This window comes from Rhinolophus hipposideros, assembly GCF_964194185.1.
Source record: "Rhinolophus hipposideros genome assembly, chromosome: 9".
NCBI lineage: Eukaryota > Metazoa > Chordata > Mammalia > Chiroptera > Rhinolophidae > Rhinolophus > Rhinolophus hipposideros.
In genome coordinates, this window is record NC_138055.1 from 6,152,496 (window position 1) to 6,177,851 (window position 25,356).

The window sequence follows — 25,356 nt, forward strand, 5'->3', positions numbered from 1 at the left end:
GTGAGGAGACAGTGAGTCCTTTTCGAGGTGGGTCCTCTGTGGCCCTCAGGTTCAGAGGGCCTCCCCAGGCCATTCCTCACCTGGCCCAGCCTGGCTTTCCCCTTCTCGAGGGTGCTGGGCCTGGGGAGGTCACAGCGCTGCCTCACACCCCACCCTGGACTCTGCCCCAGTCCTGCTCAGTGCCCTGACCCTTGCCATTCTGTCTTCTGGCTGCTGGCAATCTCAAGGGGACATGGATGAGCGCCTCCCCCCATCTCAAACAAGACTTGGCACTTCTAAGAGGTGAACACTGGGGAGGCACCTTTGGGTGGGGGCAGTGGCCTGGGGCTGGATTCTGGGAGCCACTAGGCTCCACAGGGTATCCCTTTTGTTAAGGCCATTCTCCTACCGAGAGTTGTCCCCCAGGAACGCAGCCCCCAGGGTGCCCCTAGCCTCTCTCATTCACCAAATCCAGCTGAGACTGTCTGGTTTTCTCATGAAGACAAATACTATGGGAGACCAGCAGAGGAAAGGCACAGCGGGAGACGCGGCTCCCCAACAGGTCCATTCTGCACACTGCCTGTCCTGCAGGGCTGGCACGCTGTCCTGGGCCACAGAAAACCTCTAGCCGGAAGTGCCAGTCTAGGCACCGGGGACCAAACCCCAGCGAGGGGCGCAGAGTCTGACCCTCCGGGATACACTCCCTTTCTGGAGTGAAACCACGCTCCGCCTGGTGAGCAGACGGTGCTGTGCTTCCAGCTGCATGCACTCCCCCCTCGCCTTTCCCGGGATGGCTGTGCCCTGGCCCAACAGGGCCCTCTACGAGGCCTGGGGGAAGTCTCTCGAGGGCCGGGCAGGCCTCTGGGATGCACTGTGGAAACATTGCACGGGTACCGCTAGAACGTGCAATGCAACTACAATGCACCACAGCTGCCTGCTAGGAGTGTGCGGCTGGCCACGGGGCTCCCGGGACGCTGGTCGGCTCAGGCGCATGTGCACGTGGGAGGTGGGGCCCACTCCAAGGCTGGCCTCCAGGGGCCTGGCAGGTTGTGCGAGCTTCCCAGAGCAAACGCAGAACCCTAGCCAGCAGGATTGGGACTCAGAGGGCCTAGCAGAGGCAGGGGGAACACGCCTGCCCTGAGGACTAAACAGGGAGCCCACCCAGGCCAGCAGGCTACGTTCTGCCTGGTCTCTGTCTCTCAGACAGCCCCACAGGCTGGGTAAGTTCAAGATGGGTCAGAGTACTCCTGCCCACCAGAAATGAGCACCTCCCGGAGGGGCCAGATAAGCCCCCACTCACGTGGTTGAGGGTGGGGTCGCAGGTGGCCCCGCTGACATTGAGGCTGCCCCACAGGTGGCCACTGGCCCTCTCACAGTGGCAGAAGGAGCTCTGCTGCCCATCCGCCTTCCCGGGCAGTGAGGCGTGCATGGCTCTGCAGGTGTGGAAGACGGCCTTCACCAGGGGGCTCCTGGGCGGTGAGAAGGAGGCAAGAGGCAGGAGGTCAGTACTTGTCACCTTGAGGAGTAATTGGAGGAGACCGAACCGGTGACCCCACACTGCTGTGTGACACGTAGGCCTGGCGACTTGAATGCTGCCATAGTGGTTCCAGGTCCCCAGCTCCAGATCTGAAATGCCAGCCCTGAGCAAGGGTGGGCTCCCCATCCCGACAGCGTCTCCTTCAAGCACCCACTTTCCAGTGAGGGAGTCGGATGTTAAATACAGTAAGTGCTGAATACACAGTGGCAGGTGGTGTAAGTGCCATGAACGCAAGTCATGCAGAGGAAGGGAGTGGCATTTACAAAGAACAGTCAAGGATGCCCCCCTGGAAGGGTGACATTTGAGCCGAGACCTGAAGGAACTGGGGGAGTGAGCTGACTGGATTTCCCGGGAGGAGGGTTCCAGGCAGAGGAGCGGCACGTGCAAAGGCCCTGAGTGTCTGACAGATGTGACACCCACGAGCCAGCGTGGCTGGAGAGGAGGGCGTGGGGGGCAGGGAGAGTGAGCTGCAGGGTCGGTCATGGCCAGACGAGGACCTCAGTTTTCTCATCTATCAAGCGGCCACAATGCTACTTGCTGCTAGTACCTATGGTGCCCAAGAGTAGTTGGCCCATTATTTGCACCTGCTCTCCGAGGGGCCATTCCCCTGGGAGCTGGTATTAAACTCTCTAGAGAAACTTAGCTTCTTTTCATAGAGCAGAACAAGGAGAAGATGGGGAGGTTGGGGCTGGGGGAGAGTTCCCACGGAGTCATTATCCTCGAAGAGCAAAGAGACCCCAGAGTGACTGAATTCAGAGGAAAGGAATGACTGAGGGTCTTAGCGTAGGCATTGCCGGGCTCTATTGCTGAGAAGTCAGGTGACTTTAGACAATGTACCCGCCAAGCCTCAGTTTCCTTAGGAGCCTCGGGTGGGACACGCACAGGGTGCAGCGCTAACACAGGGCATGGTGCAAGATGGATGTCAGAGTCAGGGCGCTTCAATGGGTTACTTAAATGATATTGGGGTGTCAGACCTACTTTGGGGAACCTGCCCACACCCACTTTTCTCAGCTTCCTTTAGCTCTACTGGTTAAGAGTCTGCTTGACGGGAAATACTGCAGCCTTGGCTATGAAATCAGGACCTTGGGGAGACTTTCTGCCTCAGGAGTGTTTTACAATCTCTCTGAAGTGGCAGAAGATGTCAGGGACACTCCGATCCAGTCAGAAACGGCCAGGGCTGCCCATCACTACAGGCCAAATGCTCAAAGGCAGGAGTCCCCACAGAGGAAGGTCAAAGGCTCTCTGGCTATGCCCGTGCTAACAGCTGTTTGAATGACAGGGCTGACGGGGGGGAGGGGCAGAGGGTGGCTGCAAGGACATGAGGGAAGGGTCCTTCGGCCCTCACAAGCCCTGCACTGGCTGCGAGCCGTCACCACACTGCCTGGCTCCACCGAGGCCGGCTGCCACAGCACTCTCCCTTCCTGTCAGCCTGTGGCTCCATGGAGGCTGTGGGAGGAAGCGCCAGAGGCAGAGCGGACAGCTGCTGGCACAGCAGACAGACCTGCTTGCCAAGCTCGGTTTCCCCGAGGTGCTCTCGTCTTCCCTCACACTTTATCTCTCCATCTATCATGCGGTCCCCAGGCTGCCTGACCCTTCTCCCCAATGGCCACCCAGACCTGTTCCCTCCCATTAACCCAGACAAGCGGGCCAGGCACACCCTGCATTTGGGGTTTCCCTGAGAGAAGCAAGGAAGTAGTCAAGTAGGCTTACGCACTCAGTTACTTCTAGGGCCTTGGGGACACGCTCTACTTCAGTAAAATGAGCGCGTACAGCCGAGTCATCGCCCTGGAGCCAGCTGATGGCTACAGTGATCGCAGATGTCCACCAACGACAGATGACGTCTGGACCTAGGGGGGAACGGGACGAAACGTCACTCCAGCACCCACAGAAACCAGACCAGTGGAGCTCAGCCTGGCTGGCTGCACCTAGTCGCCACATGGCACGGGCCATCTCCACCTTCCGGCGACAGGCCAGGGGTCTCTGCTGCCCTCAGACATTTCCGGTGGAAGAACCAAGAGCCTTAAAAACGTCCACTCCTAGTAACCTAGTAATCCCATTTTGAGCAATCTATCACCAAGAAATTGGCCTAAACTGAGGGAAATACATTTCACAAAGATGTTCCCTGTGGTGTTATTTTTAAGTAAAAAGCTGGGATCAGCCTCAACTTCCAACAGCCACGACACACGGCGTTGCCAGTTTCTGTAGGAACAGGCTCACATTGGAGCCTTTTCAATCGTTTCCTCTCGGAGGCTGAGTTTTCTCAGCTGCGATACCAGTGATCTCGAGATACCAGTGAATGGACGTGTAAAAGGCCTAAGAGAGTGTTCTGAACTCTGAAATACAGGTAGGCCACAAGGTCAGCGGTCACATGGGGTGCCTGCAGTTTTGGGATCCTTCCCTCCCTAGGGAGAGTGACCAGAAGGGAGCTTGAGAGCCCCTTTCTCCCAGTAGCCCGAGAGGCAGCAGCTGACAGGCCATCATCCTGATGGCAGTTTAGGGACAGAAGCGAAGAAGGTCCTGGTGCCAATTCAGTCAGCGGGCTGCGCTGTCACCCAAGGCCATGGGGAGCCGGAGCAGTACAAACACCCAGATGAAAGGTCCCTTCATCACAATGTTAGACCACAGGGCAACCTTGGGGGTGGGGGTGGGGGTGGGGGCCTGTGTGTCTGAAAGCTGAGTCCCCACCGCCTCCGGTGCCTGAACCACTTGCTTCCCGTTCTGGGCCTGGGGGAAGGTTGCTGACCTGCCCTGCCAGCCAGGATCCAGGGAAGACACTCACCTGCTCATTACTGCTCACTCTTGAAGAATCATTATTTCCTGACCCTAGAGTGCTGCCCAGCAGGGAGTAACTGTGGGTCAGAGCTTCGGGGGAGCTGAAGATACAAACCTCAGATCCAGAGAAGATTCTCAAGTGCGTACTCAACTAGCCCTGGACCCTGGGACAAAGGGGCTGTGAAGGGTGGGGGTAAGCAGCCCGAGGCCTGGGTGCCACTCTTCAAGATGCTTACCGAGCGCTGACTTGAGCACGGAGCTGCTGGAGAAGGGGGGGGTCACAATGCCCACAGAATCCACAAAAGAATTAAGTAATTTCAGGTACTCCAGAGCACTGGAGAATTCACTAGAAAGACAAGAAAGGGTCCCATGTACATTAAAATGTATACAAGGACCACGCTTGTGGCCTGGCGGCTTGGCCTCCCTCCCTGAGACCAAATGGACATTTCTGGTCCCTTCTCCCCCAACATGCCAGGCATACCCTGAGCTCTGCTCCCTATACCATTCACACTCTCTGTGGCCTTCCTTCTTCAAATGTTCCTGACACCCTTCCCTCTGCTTGCCAAGAGAGCCCGCTTTGCTCTTTCATTCCTGGCCCCGAAACCTGACTCCTCCCCGTAAGGCCCAATTCAAATGTATCCTCACAGAAGTTTACTGATCTCTGGCACAGAAGTGCCCTCTCCTTGCCGCTCAGATGTACTCCATCAGGACTTGGGTCTTTATGAGACTGACTTTGGCATCTGTGTGCCTCTCAGGTCTTACCCCGAGAAGGAAAGACTGTTTAATAACTGTGGTAGAATAAGAATCGCCCAACACATTCAGTAAAGGTCTGGGACCCCAAGATGTCCAGGCCAGAGCCTTCTGCTGGGCTCTCCATATTCCATTCTTAGTCCCTCAACAGGCCACCCCCCCTCCCTACCCCAACAAGCAAATCAAATGCCTGACTTGCTCCAAGAACTGACTCCGCTTGCCTAAGAAACGGGTAAAAAGAAAAAAGGTAGGAAAGTGACTCCTACTCAGTCTAGGAGAAGAGCAGATCTGGGTCGGAGCTCACCCAGGGCTCTGGTGGGGCTGCCAGGTAGCAGGAATACAAAGGATCACTCCATTTTCCGAGACCCTACACTATGGCTTGTGTCTAGAAGCATCGGCCCCACAGTTGCCCTTGAACTTCCTGGACAGACAGCCCGAGGCGGGGGCATCCTGGAGACATTACCAGCTCTCTTCCTCCTGGTCTCCAGCCTTCTTCTTGGCCTGAGGTTTCACCAAGGACTCCACAGCTAGCTCCAGCAGGTTTTTGCAGAAGGCCTGGTGGACCTGGGCAACAGGGTCAGCTGAAGAAGAGTAAGGCCAGGGGAAGGGTTAAATGGGTCTTACTCATGAGCCCATTTTATCTTTACACAGAAAATAGAGGGTGAGGAGAGGAACCCAAGCTATAGCTATCCTCTCTGAATGGGGATCAAACACCCTTCTCAACCAAACCCCAGAACTACCTTGGTTAAAGGGTTGGAAGATTCGGGGTGGGGTGGGGTGGGGTGGTGTGTGGTGTGTGTGTGTGTGTGTGTGTGTGTGTGTGTCTCGGCATGGAGTTCAGCACTTCCATTCAAGGCCGGAGGCTATAAGGTGATGGCGGAGGACAGGAGGTGGCTGCAGCCTTGACATGGCAAGGGAAGACCCCACTCTTATGTTCCAGAGCCTTGTCTTGGGACTTGTGGCCAGCGACGATCTGGCTGAGCTGATTAACAACGGGTCTTGCAACGCTTGCAAGAGCTGACTGCCACTATCAAGTCCCTACGGGCAGCCCCAAAGCAGTGCATCACTAGCCCTCCTCCCCATGCCCTGAGCAGACATGTGGGCCTCAATTTGACAAGGACGAGGACACAGGACACTTATGAACACATTCTGGGTGACAAGGCCTAGAACTAGAGTCTGCAAGAGGTGAGATAGCCAGTGACAATCTATGGTGTGGACAAAGCAGACAGTGGAGAGGGGCTGAGAGAATTAGGACGGCTTTTGCTTTCATCCTTACTTTTGGGTGCTGTTCAGCATTCTTACATTGAGCAATAGCTATTTTGAAAAAAAGGATAGTGGCCCACCCCAAAATGTCTGACACACACCTGTCCCTGGGGAACATGCCTCACTCTCCCCAGACCCACGGTGTAGCGGGGAGAAGCTTGCCGGGAGCAGAAAGCCACTGGCTGCTCAAGTCTGAGTCAACTCGTCCAGCCTCTACTCTTCGAGGTCGGGTGAGTCGACTCCAATCACTGTCAAACACCAGGGACGGGAAGCCAGCATCTCCTCCCGACGCCTGGAGCCCTGTCCCGGCCACCACTCTGAGCACTTGATGACTGCCTGTCGCCTGTTGTTCCCTAACTGCTCCATGTATGTCTGTCTGCTTTCCAGTGGGACCCGGGCCAGCAAACAGCAATTGCATACATTCTTTGTGTCTCCACAGCGCCCAGAACAAGGGCAAGAATACAGTCTGATTGACATGAGGAGCACGGGCTTTGAATGTCAAACGAGCTGCAAACCCAGCTTAGCTGCTGACCAGGCTCACGACCTCCCTGTGCTTTGGGGAAAATAAGACTGACATCCTGTGTTTCCACCCTGCAGTCCTGGTGGCTCTCATGGCTCTCTCCAGTTCCCAATGGCTGCATAGATGTCCTCACCTGGGTTCCTCTGGGCACAGTACAGACTCTCCTTGGCAGCTGACTTCACTGACCAGCTCCGCTCCATGAAGAACTTCTGGCCCAGGGGGTGGCAGAGCCAGCGCAGCGAGTCAGGGACAGCACTGCGCTCGGGGCCACACAGACTCTGGGCTCTACTGAGGAAGTAGCTCTGTGGAAGGACAAAGACCATGGGTGACACCAGGGTGGCAGAATGTTGGCTGCGGCCACCATGGGCCCATCAGAAAGCACCACTGGGCTGGGGAAAGGAGATCAACGGGAGGGTTGGGACTCACATACCTGGAAGTAAACGCCACCACCGAAACTAGGACAAGTGGCCTAATTTCTGGCTTTCGAGGAAAGACCAAGAAAGACTTTGAGCAGAGAAGGATGGGAGGGAGAAGCACGAGACACTGGGAGCCCAGGAGCCCACAAGAGGGTGCTGGACCAGGCCCCTGGACCCCGACTGTCATACTTCCCCCCTGGCCTCTGCCATGAGGGGAGCTGTCTCCTTTTCTGGTTCAGTCTGATGGTTCTGACCTTTACTGGGCTCTAAGTAGCCATCAGCTAATATAACGGCTTCAAAAGACTTGAATGCCACGGTCAGAAATAGCACTGCCAAAGCGGCACTCTAGGAACATGGACCAAGAAGTCTGCCTCTTTTCTTTCTTTTTTTTTTAAAAAATTTATTTTAGTGTGTGTTTCCAGGACCCATCAGCTCCAAGTCAAATAGTTGTTTCAATCTAGTTGTGGAGGGCACAGCTCACAGTGGCCCATGTGGGGATCGAACTGGCAACCATGGTGTTATGAACACTGCACTCTAACCAACTGAGCTAACTGACCGCCCCCCAAGACTGTTTCTTTCCAGGGGAGTCTGGAGAGGGCTGCCGGAATCTGAGATTAAATGACAGAGCCAAACTGCTCTACAGCCCCCGCTCTAATATTGTCATGCCACTTAGGGGGTTGGAGGGACATTTCACCGAAATCTCCAATCATGGTCTTTTCCTCCTCTTTGCTGACCACCATACTCGAAACAGAGTCCTGGACAGCAAATACGGACCCTCAGCCAAACACTTGCTGAACCTGAGCTAGAAACTGCAGTGAGGAACCTGAACCTCATGAGGTTGGGGGTGTGGTGGTGGCAATGCCAGGGCTTTTGAAGTCAGAGAACCTTCTAGCAGTTGGAAACTTTCCAACTCTGCCCAACTCTTTCCTGAGAGCACATGTCTGATGGGCTGCTCCAGGGGCAACAGCACCACAGATCTCTCCAGAGGTCCCAAATGGCACCCATCAGCAGAAACAAAGCCTGGGTGTGTAGTATTGAAAGAAAAACCCAGAAAAGCCATTTAGAAAATCATTAAGTTAAAACACATTTTTCAGCTTAATTCTTAAAAAAGAAAAACCTTAGTTATAACACATCTCAGTGGGGGGGCAGGGAGAGTGTAGGAAGAAGCTTGGGTTTTAGTGGTTTGAATTAATAAGAAATATAAATCCTGAGGTAGTCATTTCACAGTACGGTTTCTAGAAGGGAAATTGAGAAAATAACTTCTGTTGCTCTTTTAATTTTCTTGGCATTATCATCCCATGATAATTTTCCTAAATTTTATAGCCACCAGAATTCAGAATGTCTGGGAGGCCTAGGCGCCCCCTCCCCTATAACTCATCTGCTAATTGCTGAACTCAGTGGCTGAGGCACAAGACTAAGAACTGCTTAGATCCTGAGGGCCACCCTGTACCCCAGGGCCTCCCAGTGGTCTGACTCTATGGTTCTCAAATTGTGTGCCAACGCACCCAAAGTGCCACAGGGAACTCGCAAGGATGTCACTGGATGTTATATTTTTGAGGTAAATACAGAAATGCTCAACATGATACCATGTAAAGCACTAGATGGAGATAGTTCATGGTCTCAACACGAGACCTACGACCTTCCTTTGGATGATGTCACATCTTTGTGAAGCTGAGTGTTTGGAAGTTGTAATAAAAAGCAAGTGGTGTGTGAAAATTGCTGTGGAACAAAAAATGTAGGTGGTGGTGTCCAATCTGATTTCAAAGTTTGAGAAGGTGTGTGGTGCCAAAAGTAAGCAATGATGGTCATTAACAAGAACACATTTGCTAGCTAAATATATTCAACTGAATTCAAAGCGTCCTCGTCATTAAGAAAGTACTGTCTGGGTCTCTTACTCCACTCCTTCCCGTAAAAGGGGCAGCGCCTCTCCTTTCCCTACCCTACTGAAAATGCAAATTTGTCAGGACCATTAATGTTCTGATATTTACACCCTTGGACCCAGCATCACCACCTCCAGAGATTTCACCAGAAGTGGGTAAGACAGTGGGTGAGGACGCTCCCTGCAGCACTGTCTGTAATTGCAAATACTGGAAACAACCAGTCCATGAGCAGGAACTGGCTCAATCAACAATGGTATTTACATGTGTGGTGTACAATGTACCTCTGGAATACAACAAGGTGACAAAGAAAGAGGCCCAGGACTTACTGTGAGGTTGAAAAAAGCAAGTGGCAAAACAAGGTTTCTGGTGTGATCACACCGAATAAATCAGAACGCATATGTTAGTAAATGCAGGAAGAAAAGTCTGAGGAAAGACACGTCAAGCTAGTTACCACTAGTTGGGCATACCAAATATTTTCGGGGGTGGGGGTAGGGGTGGGGAGTGGGGTCATGAGCAGAGACAGTTTTCAAGGGAACCATTTTCCCAATCCTCAGCTGCCACACATATGCCTTCCACAAATGGCCTAATTCTCTCTAAAGGACAGCTGTGTCTTAGCCATAAGGACAATGGAAACCCCAGTGCAATTTTGGGGATGATGAGATGATCCCAAAATTATATGGGAAGATTAAGAGCAAACACTAGTCACTAAAGCCAGAGGACTGACACGTCCTGATATCACATTAGGAGACTTGGCCATTGTGGGGGTGCACTGGAACAGACTGCAGCAGACTCATCCTACACGCGGACACTTGTTTTACGACAAAGGTGCCTCGGTGCAGTGGGGAGAGGACAGTCATTTCAATAACATTCTGGGGCAGAGACATATCCATATGGGAAAGTACATTTCACACCCTTACCTCCAACTCATACAAAAATCAATTCCAGGGGGATTATGGACCTATGTGTGAAAAGTAAAGAATAAAGCATTCGGCAGATAACATAGGAGAATATCTTCAGGACTTTGAGGTAGGGCCAAGCTTTATTAAACAGGACATAAAATGTCTAACTGTGCAGGAAAAGACAAATAATCTGGACTTCGTGAACATCAAGAACTTGTGCTCATTGATCAACACGATTAAGGGAGAGAACAGGCAAGCCACAGAGTAAGAGAAGACATGCAAAGCACATACCCCACAAAGGATTACAGCCGGGTTCTAAAGAACTCCTTAGATCCAGAAAAAGAGAGACATCCCAAATGAGAAACAGACGAAAGACTTGACGAAGAGACTACCCAGAGAGCCAACAAACTATACCAATGGCCAATGAAAAGGTGCCTGGCACTGTCACTTACTTGGGAAATGCAAATGACAATCACAGTGAGATACCAGCAGAAAGGCTTACGAAACCGAAATTGACACAATCGTGTTTGGTGAGGATGCAGAACACACTGGTGGAGTGGAAGTTGGTACAACCACTTTGGAAAGCTGTTAGGCAGCGTCTACTAAAGGTGAACCTTTGACCCAGCAATGCCATTCCTAGAAGTACAGCCCCGTGTTCACGGAGAGATGAACAGGGATGGGCCATTCACAGCAGCACGACTCTAACAACCCGAAGCAGGAAACAACTCAGAAGTCCACCGACAAGTCTCTAGTCACACCGAGGAAGACTATAAAGCAACGAGAACAGACAATCTCTAACTATACGCAACAACGTAAATGACTCTTGCACATGCTATTGAGCAGAAGCAGCAAGACACATACAGAGCATACGGTACGACTTACTCGCCTTCTATAAAGCTTTGATAGAGCCAAATAGCTGAGGTGATCAGGATGGTGGTTAATGTGGCTGGAGGGCTTGGGGGGAGGGGCAGCTTGATGCCTACCAGGGGGCCCAAGGGAGGCTCCTGGGTCGTGTTCTGTTTCTTGATCCGTCTGCTAGGTACATAGATGTGTTTGTTCACTTTGTGAAGTCACTCAGTGTGAAGTCACTGAGCTGTGTGTTTGTGATTCGTGTACTTTTCTACACGCACACTGTACTTTAACAAAAAGTTTACAGGAACAACAAATAGGCTTAAACTATGGTGACAGAATTCAGAATATTAGTTAACTTTGGGGGGCAGGGAGCATGGAGAAGGCCTGCAGGAGGCTTCTGGGGGTGATGGGAGCATTCTACATCTTGATCTGGTTGGTTTCTAGAAGGGTGAGTTCACTTTGTAAAAATTCATCAAGCTGTAAATGTGTGCATTTTTCACACGTACATTGTATTTCAATAAAATTAACGGTCTTCAAAAATACTTTCTGGGAGCAGAGAAGTTACAAGTGTGACATCGGCCCAGAGCACTAGGACAAACCAACAGACTAGGGGAGCCGCCTGGCCAATGCGTCCCGCTCTCAGCCTAGATTCGCCTTGCCCCCAAAACCTCCCTTGACTCCTCCTGGGTCTGGGGCCCAGTGTGCTCTCGGGGCAGCCATATCAGCCCCCTGCTGGATTCCCAGTCTGGATTCCCTGCCAGACTGCACGCTCCCCAAGGACAGGGCAAATGTCCTACTGTCTGCAGCATTTCACTCCGAGAAGTGCCTGGCCCACAGCAGGAATTCAGTAATGTTTGCTGAACAAACATCTTATCTAGGGTCACGGAAACAGGGCTGAGACTCAGAAAGTACACTGGGCTTTTCCACGCCCTTTGTCACTTAAATATCGTGACACGCTTCAGGAAACATCAGTGCCACCATAGGGGGCATTCCCTTTTACTCCCAGCTCATCAGTGCCATATGGAAACAAAACGGAGATGGGATCATTCTGTTTTGGACACAGCTGATGTATTCAGCAGCCTACCCAAGTGAGCACGGAACAAAAAGGCATTTCTGCTGGAGAGAAAGCCTGAGGTCAGCAGACGCTGTGAACTAGTTGGTAACAAGCCTGTGAAATATCCAATTGTGAATTCCCAAGGCTGGCTCCATCGGAGGCGGCTGATACCCACAGTTCCCACTCCAGGTCTGACCTGTGCTCCCTGCGGACGTGCACTGGCTTCCATTTCTGGATCCACAGTGCCATGATCAACACCAGAAACCCAATAAATATCTTCTGAGAGAATAAAAGAATCAGGAGACACAACCAGAAGATTCCAAGAATTTTTATGACCATTTGAAGAGCAGAAAAGTCCATATGAATCCCCAAAACGGGACGCTGTATCACTGAATCAATCTTCTCATCTCAGGGCACCAAAGTGTCCTGCTTATGCAGGAAAGGGCCCTGAGGGGGAAATCGCAGTGTTTTGTTCACTGCTGTAAGTACTGGTGGAATGAGCCACTGAATGAATGTCTGCCCATCCGGGCGCTCAGCATCCGCAGGCAGGGCCCACACTATCTTAGCTCCTGAAGACGCTGAGCAAAGGCTCACACACTAAAGGTACTCACCGCCAGGAAGCCCAGCTTGCCTCCACACCGGGTCTTGAGCCCCATGGCAGCGGTCAGGTGGATTTCCACCAGCGTGCTCGGCGGGATTTTCTCCTCTGCACATTCAGCCAGGTTCACAGCGCACAAGGCCATGTGGACATCTGAGCAGGCGGATGCCGCAGGGAGCTTCCCTATGGCGGCAGAAACAGAAAGCAATGCTGACAGATCCCCCAAACCAAGCCTTTTCCTGCTTTCTTTAGCAGTCAGAGCGACAGCAGAGCCAGAGGAGAAAGTTCGTGAATTCTGTGATCAGACAGTCTTGGGTGGAGTGCTGAGCGCTGCAACTTAGTAGCTGTATGTTTCTCTCCACCTCCTGGGAGACAAGAAAAAATGTACGTCATGGCACAGGGCTCTGTGTAAATGGCAGCAGTTATGACTGCAGGTCCTTGGAGAGGACTCAGGGTTCCCGCTGTAACATTTTCCAAAACAGCATCAACGACACAGCCATGTTCTGCTAATACAGTCCTGTGTCTCCAAACATTGCAAGAGAGGTAATGAAAAAATGTGAAATCACTGATTTGAATTTATTTTTACATAAACAGACTCCACAGTATATAACCACGTACCCCTCTGAGGAGCAAGTAACACAAAACTGAACACTGATCGTCAGACACATCTTAGGTTAGTAGCTGGATGGCCAGGCCAGGCTTATATACCCTCCCGTGTGAGGGCTGCACAGCCCATCTAGGGTGATCCTGAAGGCAGGAGCTGAAGCACCTTGCACTGGCACAAGGGTCCATCAAGTCTGAGGCTTTCACACTGTCACTTGCTTTGGTCCTCAGCTCAGGGGTGGAATGGTGGCCAGGGCAAGCAGTCTCCTCGCTTGGCTGAGGGGGAAGCGAGCCTCAGGGTAGGCCCACGTCAAAGGTCCAGAGGTGGCCACGCCAGGCCTGCTGACCTCACCCAGCCCTGCATTCTTCCCACTGGGTCCCTACCTCCCTGGTGTTTTTATCAGAGTAGAGAGACCTCAGCCCCCATACGGCATTCTGCACAGGCGTCAGGTGTCAGTCTCTCCCAGGAGGTACCACTGAGCTCTCTCCTTTGGGGGAGGGAGGGCAGAGGGCAGTGTGGGAACCATATTTAGCCACCTCCGTCCCTTGGTCAGTGTCTTGCACAGGGCCTGGCCACATAGTGCTCTGTCATGTGAACTATCCCAGTTGGAATTCTCCAGAATGTGAATGCTAGGACGCAGCCTCCTGATCAGAGACCTGGGATGGAGCCCAAGGGCACACTGAGGGGGCAGAGAAGAGCAAAGCCAGGAAAATGTGCAGAGAAAGACACGCTGCTAGACCTCTGCCATGATCCCATGTGTTAAACCCCACAGCAGGCCTCACTGTCTCATCTTCCCCTCCCCCTCCTTCCCTGGGGCCTGGCACCTCGGCAGAAGCACCCTTGGCGCCCAGCGCATTTCCATCTACACATCCCACTGTTGCTTTCTGACCCTTCTCGAACCGTCTCTGACTGCTCCTCTGGCACAAAGCCTCAGCTTTTCCCAACCTATCCGACGGCCCCTTCTCCTACAGCATCCACCTGATCCCTGTCCTCGGCCGGCCCTTTCCACGCGGGTGTTCTTCCAGATGCCTGAGTGGCCCGTTTCACCACGAGCCCTCTCATCAGCTCCCGAGGTTCTCACTCTCGCCGGGGGGAAGATCCGGCTCCCTTTCCTGGTTTCCAGCACGTCCACCGCCCACTGAAGAGTCCCCTCACCCCTTCCCGGGAAAACTGCTCTTCCTCCTGTTTTCCTCACTTCTGTTGGAGGCAACACTGTTTTCACCCAATTCTCAAGAAACCAGGGCACCATCCTAGCTGCTCCTTTCCTGACCTTTCACGTCCAGTGAGTCCCCATGTCCTGTCAACCCCACCCCTTTCTCCCTGTCCCCTGAGAATCTCCGATCTTCGTTGCTTTAGCTCCCGTGTGGCCTCTAGCCCGTGTGGACACTAGCTGTAATCCCCTCCATCCACCCTCTCTGCCACCAGAGGGAATCTTCTCAACCCCAGAAGCACAAATCTGATGACGCCATCACGTTCCTCATGCCCATCCCCGCCCTGGCTCCCGTCACCCTTCCCTTGCACAGCTCACTGTGGGACCACGTCCTGAGAAATTCTTCTCAGAGCCACCCCAGGTGGGGCTCCTCCTCGGGGACACCCCTGCCTGGCAGGCACACCCCCTTCTGCAGAGCTGGTGAACGCTACGCATCCTCCTTGCAAGGCCCAGACTTTCCAGACAGCCTTTCCAGGAACCGTCCCCAACGAGTGCCCATCCTATGGAGGCCCCACACACTGACTGTGGTTCACTGCAGACCTGGCTGCCTTGCTATCAGAGCAGGAGTTCGCCAAACGAAATAAACGATCACATTTCACTGAATCTAAGATGCCATCAACATTAAGTTTCACAATTAAGTACCACTAAGGAAAAAACGCTGTCGACGCAACCAGGACATGCCGTAGTACAGCGGACACAGCCCATGTGTAGAGGTGCCAACGTGAGACAGGATGTGTGTCTTAAATTGATGAACGCCAGCAACAAGCCATCCTTCCAGCTATGGATGGGGGAGGTCTAACGGCTCTGAAAGACCAGCGTGCAAGGGGCTTCAGCTGGCCGGAGAACTGACACACCCAGCCAGGGTGGGGAGGTGCAGCCAGGTATCCGGGAGCCCTCACCTGTGATGTGCAGCTGGTGCAGCCTGTGATAGGCCAGGGCTGCGTCCCGGGCGCTGGCCTTAGCTTCATCCTCAAAGCCCGCCGCGGTGGCCGGGGCGGCCCGCCGGCGCTGGAAGACCTTCTTGAGCAGCCAGCGGACCAGGCGCAGTTTCTGCAGGCTGTACCGGATCACGTTCCAGGAGAGGCTGCAGGCCAGGTCCAGGCGGGAGGTGGGCAGCGCCCGGCCCAACACCGACAGGCAGGTTTGCAGGTTGGCAGCGGCAGCCGCAAAGTCCCCCTAGAGAGCGGGAGCAGGTGTAATGTGCACTGGCCTTACGGCGGGCTTTTTGTGTGTGTTAATAAAAATGTTTACTCTCCCTCCAGTCTGCAGACTACCAGAATAACACACGCTCATTGGAGAAAATCTGGGGAAATTCAGAAAGCTCCGAAAAAAGAGAAATCGCTTATAATCTTATGCCCTAGAAAGAATGACTGCTGACATTCTGAAGTACTTCCTCCCAGCCTTTCCACTAAATTGGGGTTGTACTGTGTTCTATCTTCAAGGCAAAATACTCTCCGGAGTTTCCCACAGTCCGTAGCTTTCATACAGATGAGAACGTGAATTTAGACAACGCACTACGTGATGTTTTAGGTTTTCAAAGTGTGGTCCCTGGAGACCAGTGGCCTCTGCCCTGGGATCATGCAAATTCTTGAAGTCCCTTCCCCCTACCTACTGAACCCACAACCTTTGGGGTGCGGGCCCCCCAGGTGACTCTGAGGCCCACTAATGTTTGAGGACCACAGTTTTAGGCAAATACACAGCTAAACGCTAACCGAGGATGTGGATGAACCACTCTGCCAACCTGGGAGGGTCTGTGCAGAATCTACAGCCCTGCAGCGGAGCTCATTCTTTCTGTTTCATTACTGAGAAACAAGTCAACTCTCCTCTCGTTTCCCATATCACCGTGGGGAGGAGACCTATACTTGCTTTCCTGCATCATTACAAGGGGACAGCGGATGACAACGCTCTTACAGCGACAATCTCTAAGGTGGTGGCGTCTTTCCAGACAGGAGAAGCAGCCGTACTTTCAGATTCTGAAGGAGGCGGCCTTTCCTTGTGCCCGTGGCTCCTCATTCCCTCCTTTCCCATGAAGGCTGGCTGGTCCCAAGACTCAGGCTTTGGCCATCGTCTCTTCTGACTCACCAATCCAGCTATCCCGGGGCACCCTCTCACACGGCTGGTCCCGACCCGCCTCATGCCCAGGGCCGGCCTCCTGCGCTTCTCACCGCCTCACAGCACTTCCAGACACCATGGCTTCAGACAGAGCCCACCTCATCTTCCAACTCCCCCACCTTTCAGTCAATGTCTCTGTCACTTTCTTTCCATTTTACAGCTCCAATCCTTCCCGAATTCCTGCCTGTCCTCTTACTTCCATGTCCTGGCCACCTCCCCCTGGCCTATTCTAAGTGTCTGCTACTGGCTCCCATGCATTTTGTGTCTCCCTCCTCCAGCCCATCCTTTATACAGCCACCAGAAAGACATTCTACACACAGACTGGAACCTGCATCGACATTCCAGGAGCCACAGCCTTGGGCACGGCGGACACATCCAGGCTGCTCAATCCGATTCCCTCTGTGGGCACTGAGGTTTCAGGAGGTGATAGCAGGCCCCCGCTTTTCTGCTCAGGGGGTTCTGGTTCTTGTTCCTCCCGAGACGCTTCCTTCAGTGCTGAGTTGTCCCAGAATCCTTCCTATAAACTCTCTTTTGTTGATTTCAAAAGAAAGCTTTCAGCTAATTTTCCTGCTCAAAAACCTTTCTGGTTCTCCACAGAATTGGGAAAAAGCCCCAAATGAGTTCCTAGTGAGAGACGTCTCCAGTGTGGGCCCTAGCTACACTACGAGCCTTAGTTCCTCTCTCTCCTCGCATTTCTTGCACTCCAGACACACCCATCTACTCGCTGGCCCCCCAACGTCCCATCTCTCCATGCCTTCTTCTCCGCTGCAGATCCTTCCTGCTCTTGTCTGCCCTGCTCAAGCCCCGGGTCCCCTCAGACAGGACGCCTCTTCTGCCGCCAGCTCCTGCAGCACTTTATTCTTCCTGTCATCTTGTGTCCATGGAATTATTTACCCACAGGTGACTGTTAGGGGCAGGGTTCCTGCCTTACGCCTAACATAGGACCTAACGCCTAACATACGCCTAACATAGGACCTAACACAGGACTTTATTCAGTGTGGTATTCAACACAAGTTGCTGAGTTATCAGCTGAGTTTGGGCGAAGAAGGGGGAAAGTGGACAGCAGAACTCACCCTGGCGAGGTCCAGGTCTGCCTGCTTCCGGTGCCTCCAGAAGGTGACGGAGGAGCGTGAATGTGGCTGGATCACTGGCTCCCCGTGGACCAGCAGCTTCACAAAGACGCTCAGGACAATCACACCATTCACCAGCCACAAAAGGAGCGTTGGCATCATCCAGTCAAACCAGCCCCCAGAACCTAAAGAGCAGCATCTCAGTTGACCCATGAGGAGGGGGCCCCCTGGAGCAGCCCTGGGGACCGCAGGGCACCCGACCAACCCCCAGCATTGTGAAGGAAAAGAGCCTTCTACCTCATTTTCAGAAGGGCGGATAACAAGATTGCTTCATTACTAACGATGTCTAAGTACTTGGGATAGAAATACTCCATACAGGAGAATTTGGGACAATTCCAGAGCCTCAATAGACACCCTGGAGCCCTTGTCATTAGGAAGCCGAGTGCCACAGAAACTCATGCTAGCCAAGGGGCTCAGGCCATTGCTTTCACGACTGAGGCAAAACCACCACATCCTCCTTCAAATAGGTAACTCTCCACCCCGTTCCCATCCCCAGGGAATGACAGGATGGGCTCCTGATTTGTTTTGCTCTTTCTGACTGAACTCGGGTTTGCTGTTCCTTCCAAAATGTGAGTTATGCCAGTTCCTCTCAGAAGCCAGTAGGTGGGGGCCCACTACCAAAGCCCTTTGGGACCTGCTGGACGAGCTGAGCAGTTTGCACCCAGGGCCCGTCTCCTCCACAGCAGCTGGGGTGGCACGAGGGCCCTCCACCCACCTGACTCAAGTGACAGTATGCTGCGCCCCGAGCCTGAGTATGGGTGCTGGTCAGAGTCGTGGGCCCCTCCCCACCGCAGCAGGGCAGTCAGCGGGTTAAAGGAGAGGCACAGGAAGGTGAGGAAACACAGCAGGACTCGCGAGCGGTCCACCATCCCCAGCGCCATGGGAGGAGAGTCCGGTTCATCTTTGACCTTCAAAAAAGGGCCAGAGGTTAGAATGAATGATACTGCATGGATTTTTACTGCATTTTACTTTTCTATACTGGGGGTGCCAACAAAATGTCTACAAGTGCACACTTCGGTCCACGTTGCTCAAGCAGTAGTTCGCCACCATCAGAAGTGTCTGGACGCTGACGGGAACCACTTGAGCACCTCTCGTCATTGCAGAAGCCAAACGTGACTTGTGTTCATCTTTTGTTATTAGTATATACTGAGTATTACAATTTTAACAATTTTTCCCTTTCTTAAAATGTGTATATATTCTTTTTGGGCAGCCTCTGTATATATCAGAATCAGTTTGTGAGACTAAATTCAAGACCATTAAGTCAGACAGGAGTAAAGCCAGGAGGGAACTAAGAAGTCCATAATTGTCCAACTGCTGCTCAAACACCGGAGCACTCACCCTCTGGCCACCTAGGCAAAGAACACGTTCTAAAGACCAAAGGTAAATAAGTTGTGCTTGCTTTTAAAATAGAGCTCCATCACAAGACAGCACCCCGCATGACTCTGTTTCTGTGTAACTCCACAAGAGGCGAAACTAACCTAAGTGACAGAAAGCGGAGCAGTAGTTGTCAGAGACTGGAGGGGGGTGTGTGAACCTGCAAAGGTGTACCAAGGAGCTTGGTGGGAGACAGAAATATTCTATCTGATTATAGTGTTAGTTACTAAGTGTACGAATGATAATACTGAATGATACCGTAAAATAAGTATACTTTATTGCACACAAATTACACCTCAGTAGTGTTGATTGAAGACCATACTTTAGTGTGGATCTACGCATAGGAGCTTGCCTGTTCTAAAACTATGATGTTGCCTTTTTTCCTGCCCATTTTACAGAGGGAGGACTGGAGGAGGAGGTCTTGCCCACCCCGGAGCCCACAGAGAGGGAGGGAGGAAAGCTGGAGCTGGAACTCTCCTGACTCCCAAAGTGTACACATCATGCCACTCCTTTTCAATATTTAAAAACCATTCGAAAATCTCTTCTGATGTTCACATACCTAGCTAATTCAATGTATACGTCGCATGGCCTTTTGTTATCAAACAAATATATTTATAAAATATTTCAAAAACAGAGCTTCCTTAGTAAAATTAAGTACACATACTATGACCAGTGTGATCAAAAACGTACACTGGAAGGGAAATCTGGTCTTTCCGAGGCAGAAAGTGCCAGTGTCCAAATACAGTACAGACAGACCCAGTGGTCTCTGCAGGTTCCCGATCTTCTTTTAACCAACTCCATTAAACAATTGCCAGGGGCTTTTTTAGTCTACCAAAGGCCCTTGGCTGGAACGTTATTTGTCAGATTGCAAATTGTAATCATCTCTGGAAGAGGACCCAGAGGCAGCCCTGTCCTAAACCAACGGAAGAACCTCACCAAGCGGTCTTGCCAGGCCCATTACGGGCGAGGGAAGTAATGTGGTGCCTCCAGCAATGCATAGCACCCCACCGCAGCTGCTGTGTGTTCCTGCTCTGGATTTGGCCCTCGTTCCTCTCTGAAGGGCCCTTTCAACAGAGACCAGTTAAATAGGACTACATTGAACAAGTTATACTAACTCTGTGGAGGGAAAATAGTAGGGGCTGTTTCCCGCCCGCAGAGTCAGTTTTTCTCTTTATTCTCCAGGGCCTGGCTAATTTCACACAATTCCCATTCCTTTCCAGTCCAGGACCTTTGCACACCGGGCAGCCTCCCCACTATCAACTTAGAGGAGATGGGAGAGATCCCAGGGTTAGGGGATTTCAAAAGCTTATACCTTTGCCTCATCCAACAGAGGGCTTCCGGGCTCAGAGTCGATGGAGTAGGGGGAGAAGCCGGCCTGGGACCCCGAGTCAGAGGCCGGAGGGGACATCAGAAGGACATTCTGATTAAAGTCATCCATCTTTAGGTCCACGTCATTGTCCACCAGGCTGCCTAGGTCGATGCCTTTTAGGAGTTCTGCAAAGAAATCCCCACATGGCAAATGGCCCATTTTTAGAGCCCCACCTGGGTACCAGGGGCGAGAGCCCCTGTACCTGCTCCACCCCTGGAGACACCTTGTATGCATCTGTGGGCCCCCCCCGCCAGTGCCCAGCACAGGCTTCTCCTGTACCCAGGAGGTCTGACAATGAGAACACTCACTGTTTTTCTGACTTGCCAGCTTCAGCACCATGTTCTCCTGGCGCAGTTTGTGATTGACCTGCTGTAAGTATTTGATGTAGTCAATGGCCTTTCTCAGGACACCAGACTTGTGCATCTGGAAAGGAAGATGGGTGGAAATATAGTGGCATCAGTGCAGGCGGCACCATGAGGAGAGCAGAGGCCTAGAGCTCTTGAGGGGAGAGCCTGGCTCTGGAATAGGAGGGGCCGCGTCCAGATGCTGGCTCCTCCCACTGATGAGCTGTGCTATCAGGACAAGTGGCTTGCTATCTCTGAACCTCACTTTCCTCCTCCTTCGAATGGGGATAACGATGATTATATAAATTATAGGTTTGCGGTGAGAGCTAAATAAGGTAATACATGTAAAGAGTTTAGCTCCTCGCCTGGCACCTAGTGACACTTGATAAATAAATTTAGCTATTATGACTACTTCCTATAATAATCCTAGCACCAAACAGACTTTAAGAAAAACAAATGACAAAAAAACAGAGTACTGTTGGATGGTTATCTTAAGTAAAGGTATATTAGTACCTTTCAGATCTGTTGGCATCAAGGGAAGGAGTTTTCTTTCAAAATAGAGGTGAGACAAAAGAGAATAGGTGAAAAAAAGAATTATGCGCCGGAAGACATATTCATTAAAACACCAGAAACTGATGAAAAATCAATTTCCTCTATTTGCTGTTGATCAAAGACCCAATCTCCAGTTTCTCTCTTCCCTAACAGGTAGAAATATTGCTAGCTGCCCTGAACACAATTAAACATGCCAGCAATGCTATTGGTTGACTCCAGAGTACACATAGTTGTGTATCTGGCCCCCAGGGAGTGGCAGGAGTTCCTCTGCCTGTGACTTTGGGGTTCATGATCCCTGCAGACAGGGGTCAAAGGTCCAGGCAGGCCACTGTCTAACCTACCTCCAAAAGTCCCCTTCTGTTGGTTAATATTTTGTAATCTTGAAAAACCCCAACATGCTTTAAATAAGAAAGCACCTCTAACGCCAGCCTGGAGATTCCTAAATTCCAGAGGCAAAGGAAAGTAGAGGGGAGACAGTAGGGCCTAAAATACCATTTTGCTTGGCACCTACCTTGGCATCTGTCCCCATGACCAGGTCCTTCAACTCGATGATTTTGTCATTGATGGAGGAGCGATATCGCTTCTCAATGATGTTATGTGTCGTCCGTCTTTCTCCTTCTTTGGGGGGCTCGAGCTGCTTGACTCCCCCAGGTACCTGCTTAATGGGCACTTTCTCTTGCCCCATCATCACAGGCATTGTGGTCAGAATGGTCCCACTGCTGCCCACGAGGGTCTACAACAGGCACAGACACAGGGCACAATCACCCTGCGGTTCGTCTAGTAAGGTAACCTCACAAAACAAACTTGTGGCCTTGGCCATGTGGCATCAGCTGGCAATGCTCCGTGTGGTCTGAGACCCTTTCTGGTTTAAGTCAGGCCCCCAAGAGCCCGAGGAACCACAGTACCTCAGTTACTATGCCCCTTTCAGAATCACTGTCCACAAATCGCACTTCAATAGGGTTAATGTGGAAAAATGTGTCTTCACCTTCGATCTAGGAGTCCAGAAACAAGTCATACGATCTCTGCTTTGCTGTCAAACCATGATCCACCTCGGAGCCCGCATACAGCTCACTACAACCCTCTGGCCCCAGGGAAAACTTTTTCCTAGTGTATGACGGTTCCCCTCTCACATGACAATTAAGCAACTTACTGCATTTCCTTAACAATTTGGTCACCAAAAAGCTCAAGGGCAGAAATGACGATCTCATCAGAGCCATTTGACTAAATAAATAGGCCAACCACAGACATTTCCCCCATTTTCCCCCTCAAATCCACTTTCCCCTCTGTTTCTATTTTTAATATTTAATTTTGTTCAATAAATGGCCTCAAATATCCAAATGACCAACGAACAAATAAAAAGCTGCTCAATTTCATTAGTTATCAAGAAATAATTCATACATAATAAAATCCACACATTTTAAGTACACAGCTTGATGCATTTTCACATATGTACACAATGTAAGTAACTAAGATAAGCCAGACCGAGACACAGAGCGTTTCTACCCCCTTAGAAAGTTTTCTCGTGCCTCTTCCCAGTAACGCCTGCCCTTTCCCCCTCTTGTAATCTGCTCTGACGCCTATCACTATAGCTTAGTTTTGCTCTTCTTGAACTTCATGTAAACGGAATCTTTAGCATGAACTTTCCTGATAGGCATCTTTTGCTCAACACATTATACTATTTCTGAGGTTCATTCATGTAGTTGTGTGTATCAATAGTTCTTTTTGGATGGACATTTGGGTGGTTTCCAGTTTGGGCTTTTATAAATCAAGCTTGCTTTCGAATTTTCATCACCTTTCACTCTGTCAGACTCTCTTGCCACAAGATAGTAAAGTGGCTGAAACCCTACAACTGAGGGTTGGGTGCCTTCCAAGTCCCTCACCTTGGAGCCCCTCCCTGCATAGTGGATCAAGGACCCTTCAGAAGCCAAACCTCCATCAGGAGGACACAGAGGCAGCCGGTCCTGTGTAGAGCTGTTGCCCAGGAACTGGGACTCCTCTGCTGTTCCCCTCCCACTCCAGACCCTGGTATTCCCATAGGACACACATTGGTGCAACGTCTCAAGGGGAAAAGAAACTAAGGGGGTGATATCTGCAATTCGACTGATACATTCCATAAAGCTTCTGCACCTACTCAGCATGCAGACGCTTGTTAACACATCTGGGGCCTAACACCTCCCAGAAAGGAGGCGGGGGGCAGGAGGGAAGGTGGCTCTTACTGGTACTTGCAGGGCAGCTGTCTGGAGGGGGGCAGTGAGGGCGGTGAGGGCCGGGTTCTGGACTGTGGCCATGACAGGGCTGCCATCTGTCTTCAGTGTGGTCAAAACAAGGGAATCTGTCTTGATGATCTGAGGCTGCACCAGGACCTGAACGGGGAAGGAAGAAAAGGAAAAGGAATGTAGCATTATTTTTCTATTTTGCATTAGCTTCTTACTGCATAGGCTCTCGAGGAAAGAGAAAATAAAATTTCCATGAACCTGAGAATATAGCTTGATGACTGGGTTGAGGGGGAAAAAGAAGAGTATAGCTAAAGAGGGTCCGGAGTTTTAAGGCTGAAAAACTTCGAGAAGAGCAGTGCCCGTGGCCTAGCAGGGGAAGAGCAGGACTGGCATAGGGTGGATGATGACAGGGAGAGAGGTCTGATTTTGGACAAACTCAGGACAGCTAGGAACCTGGCTGAGAAGCAAAAATGATAAACCAACATTTGTTTAAACTTTTATTTATTTAAGTGTGTTTTTGTAGGACCCATCAGCTCCAAGTCAAGTAGTTGTTTCAATCTAGTTGTGGAGGGCACAGCTCACAGTGGCGCATGTGGGGATCGAACGGGCGACCTTGTTAAGAGCACTGTGCTCTAACCAACTGAGCTAACTGGCTGCCCAAGATGTTTTTTTTTTTTAAGATAAATTACTTTGTTAGGAAGAAAGTGCAGTCCACTATGATTCGTGACTTAAAAACATTTGGCACCTTTCTTTCCAGTGCTAAAACCATTATCTGCATAAATGAGTCAATCACTACACAGGCGTTTACTGAGTCTTTGGGTGACCAGTGTGCACCCTCAGATGGGATCTCAGCCAGGTCTATTCCAAACTCATTGGTGCCTTGCAGGGACTAGGCACCGAAACCCACCCAACAAGCTGCTCCCTTACATTCTGATGGTCTTTCTTAGTAAGTAGACCACATGTTCAACTGAAGATCAGCCAACAGCCCCAAGCAGTGCCTCCCCGAGCCCTTGCCAGCCACCTACCGGGACCTGCTGCACCTGGGGCGCAGCGACTGTCTGCACCGTGGCCGGGGCGAGGGTCTGAAGTGTGCCATTGGCTGTTTGCGTCAGCACCCGCTGGGCCTGCACTGTCTGCACCTGCTGCTGAATGGTGACTGGCTGCACCTGGGAGGATGTCACTAGGCTTTGGACTTGAGGCTGAAGGACTTGGGAGAAGAAGAGAAAAAAGTCACACGGACGAGGAATGCACTCACTGTCACTGCAGCTGCAGCAATAACCCACGATGGAATGCCTCATAATGGTCCCGAGTCCCCAGCTGCTGCTGAAGAAGACACGCACAGCTGTTTACAAGCTGGTCTAGATAACAAGAACATCCCAGAAGGGCTGCATCAATTTCTGAGGGAAGGAGCACACATTGTTTTATTACTCTGGATGCTGGGGTGGAGGAGAGGGAAGCGCATCAGAACAACGACTGCACCCTGCAAGGGAGTTAACAGATGTCGAGAACCAGCAACTCCCGGGGCTTCATTTCCTCCTATGAAACAAATGGAAAGTGTACTTTGGGGTGACTGTCTCAGCTTTCTGCCTTGATGCCTGCCCCCAGCCACTGAACCCTGGAAACCCCCTCAAGAACTGTCAGAGCAGTTCTAATCCCACCCGGGGCTCCCCACAGGGCAAGAGGGCAATCTGGTGAAAAGGGGCTGGGCCACCGCATGCCGTGGGAAGTCATTCAGTCACTCAACACACGGACGGCTCACTAGGAGGGCTGCTACTCGGAGACCTAGCACTTATATTAAAAGTTGTATTTCCTCTCCGTAGTGCATGCTCGGGAGGTGTTCGCTGAATGAATGGTTCTCAGCTGCCAGGAGCCGACAGCTGGCTGTTGCCTGGGAGAGTTTCACGACTAATTTTACTCCAGCCTCC

At 51.6% G+C, this 25,356-nt stretch overlaps 1 protein-coding gene across 1 annotated transcript in view; it reads right to left on the minus strand.

The window, feature by feature from the left end:
* Positions 1–25,356, minus strand: part of SREBF2 (sterol regulatory element binding transcription factor 2) — a 53,563-nt gene that overhangs the window by 4,680 nt on the left and 23,527 nt on the right. Inside the window, exons 3-16 of the mRNA XM_081061393.1 lie at positions 24,457–24,638; positions 23,432–23,578; positions 21,727–21,948; positions 20,628–20,742; positions 20,263–20,444; positions 18,292–18,484; positions 17,520–17,701; positions 15,234–15,510; positions 12,534–12,703; positions 6,955–7,123; positions 5,502–5,619; positions 4,525–4,634; positions 3,231–3,363; positions 1,280–1,448 (exon numbers count right to left, since the gene is read on the minus strand). Of these exons, the coding sequence (XP_080917519.1) occupies positions 1,280–1,448; positions 3,231–3,363; positions 4,525–4,634; positions 5,502–5,619; positions 6,955–7,123; positions 12,534–12,703; positions 15,234–15,510; positions 17,520–17,701; positions 18,292–18,484; positions 20,263–20,444; positions 20,628–20,742; positions 21,727–21,948; positions 23,432–23,578; positions 24,457–24,638 (2,369 nt within the window). The remainder of the gene's footprint in view (positions 1–1,279; positions 1,449–3,230; positions 3,364–4,524; positions 4,635–5,501; positions 5,620–6,954; positions 7,124–12,533; positions 12,704–15,233; positions 15,511–17,519; positions 17,702–18,291; positions 18,485–20,262; positions 20,445–20,627; positions 20,743–21,726; positions 21,949–23,431; positions 23,579–24,456; positions 24,639–25,356) is intronic.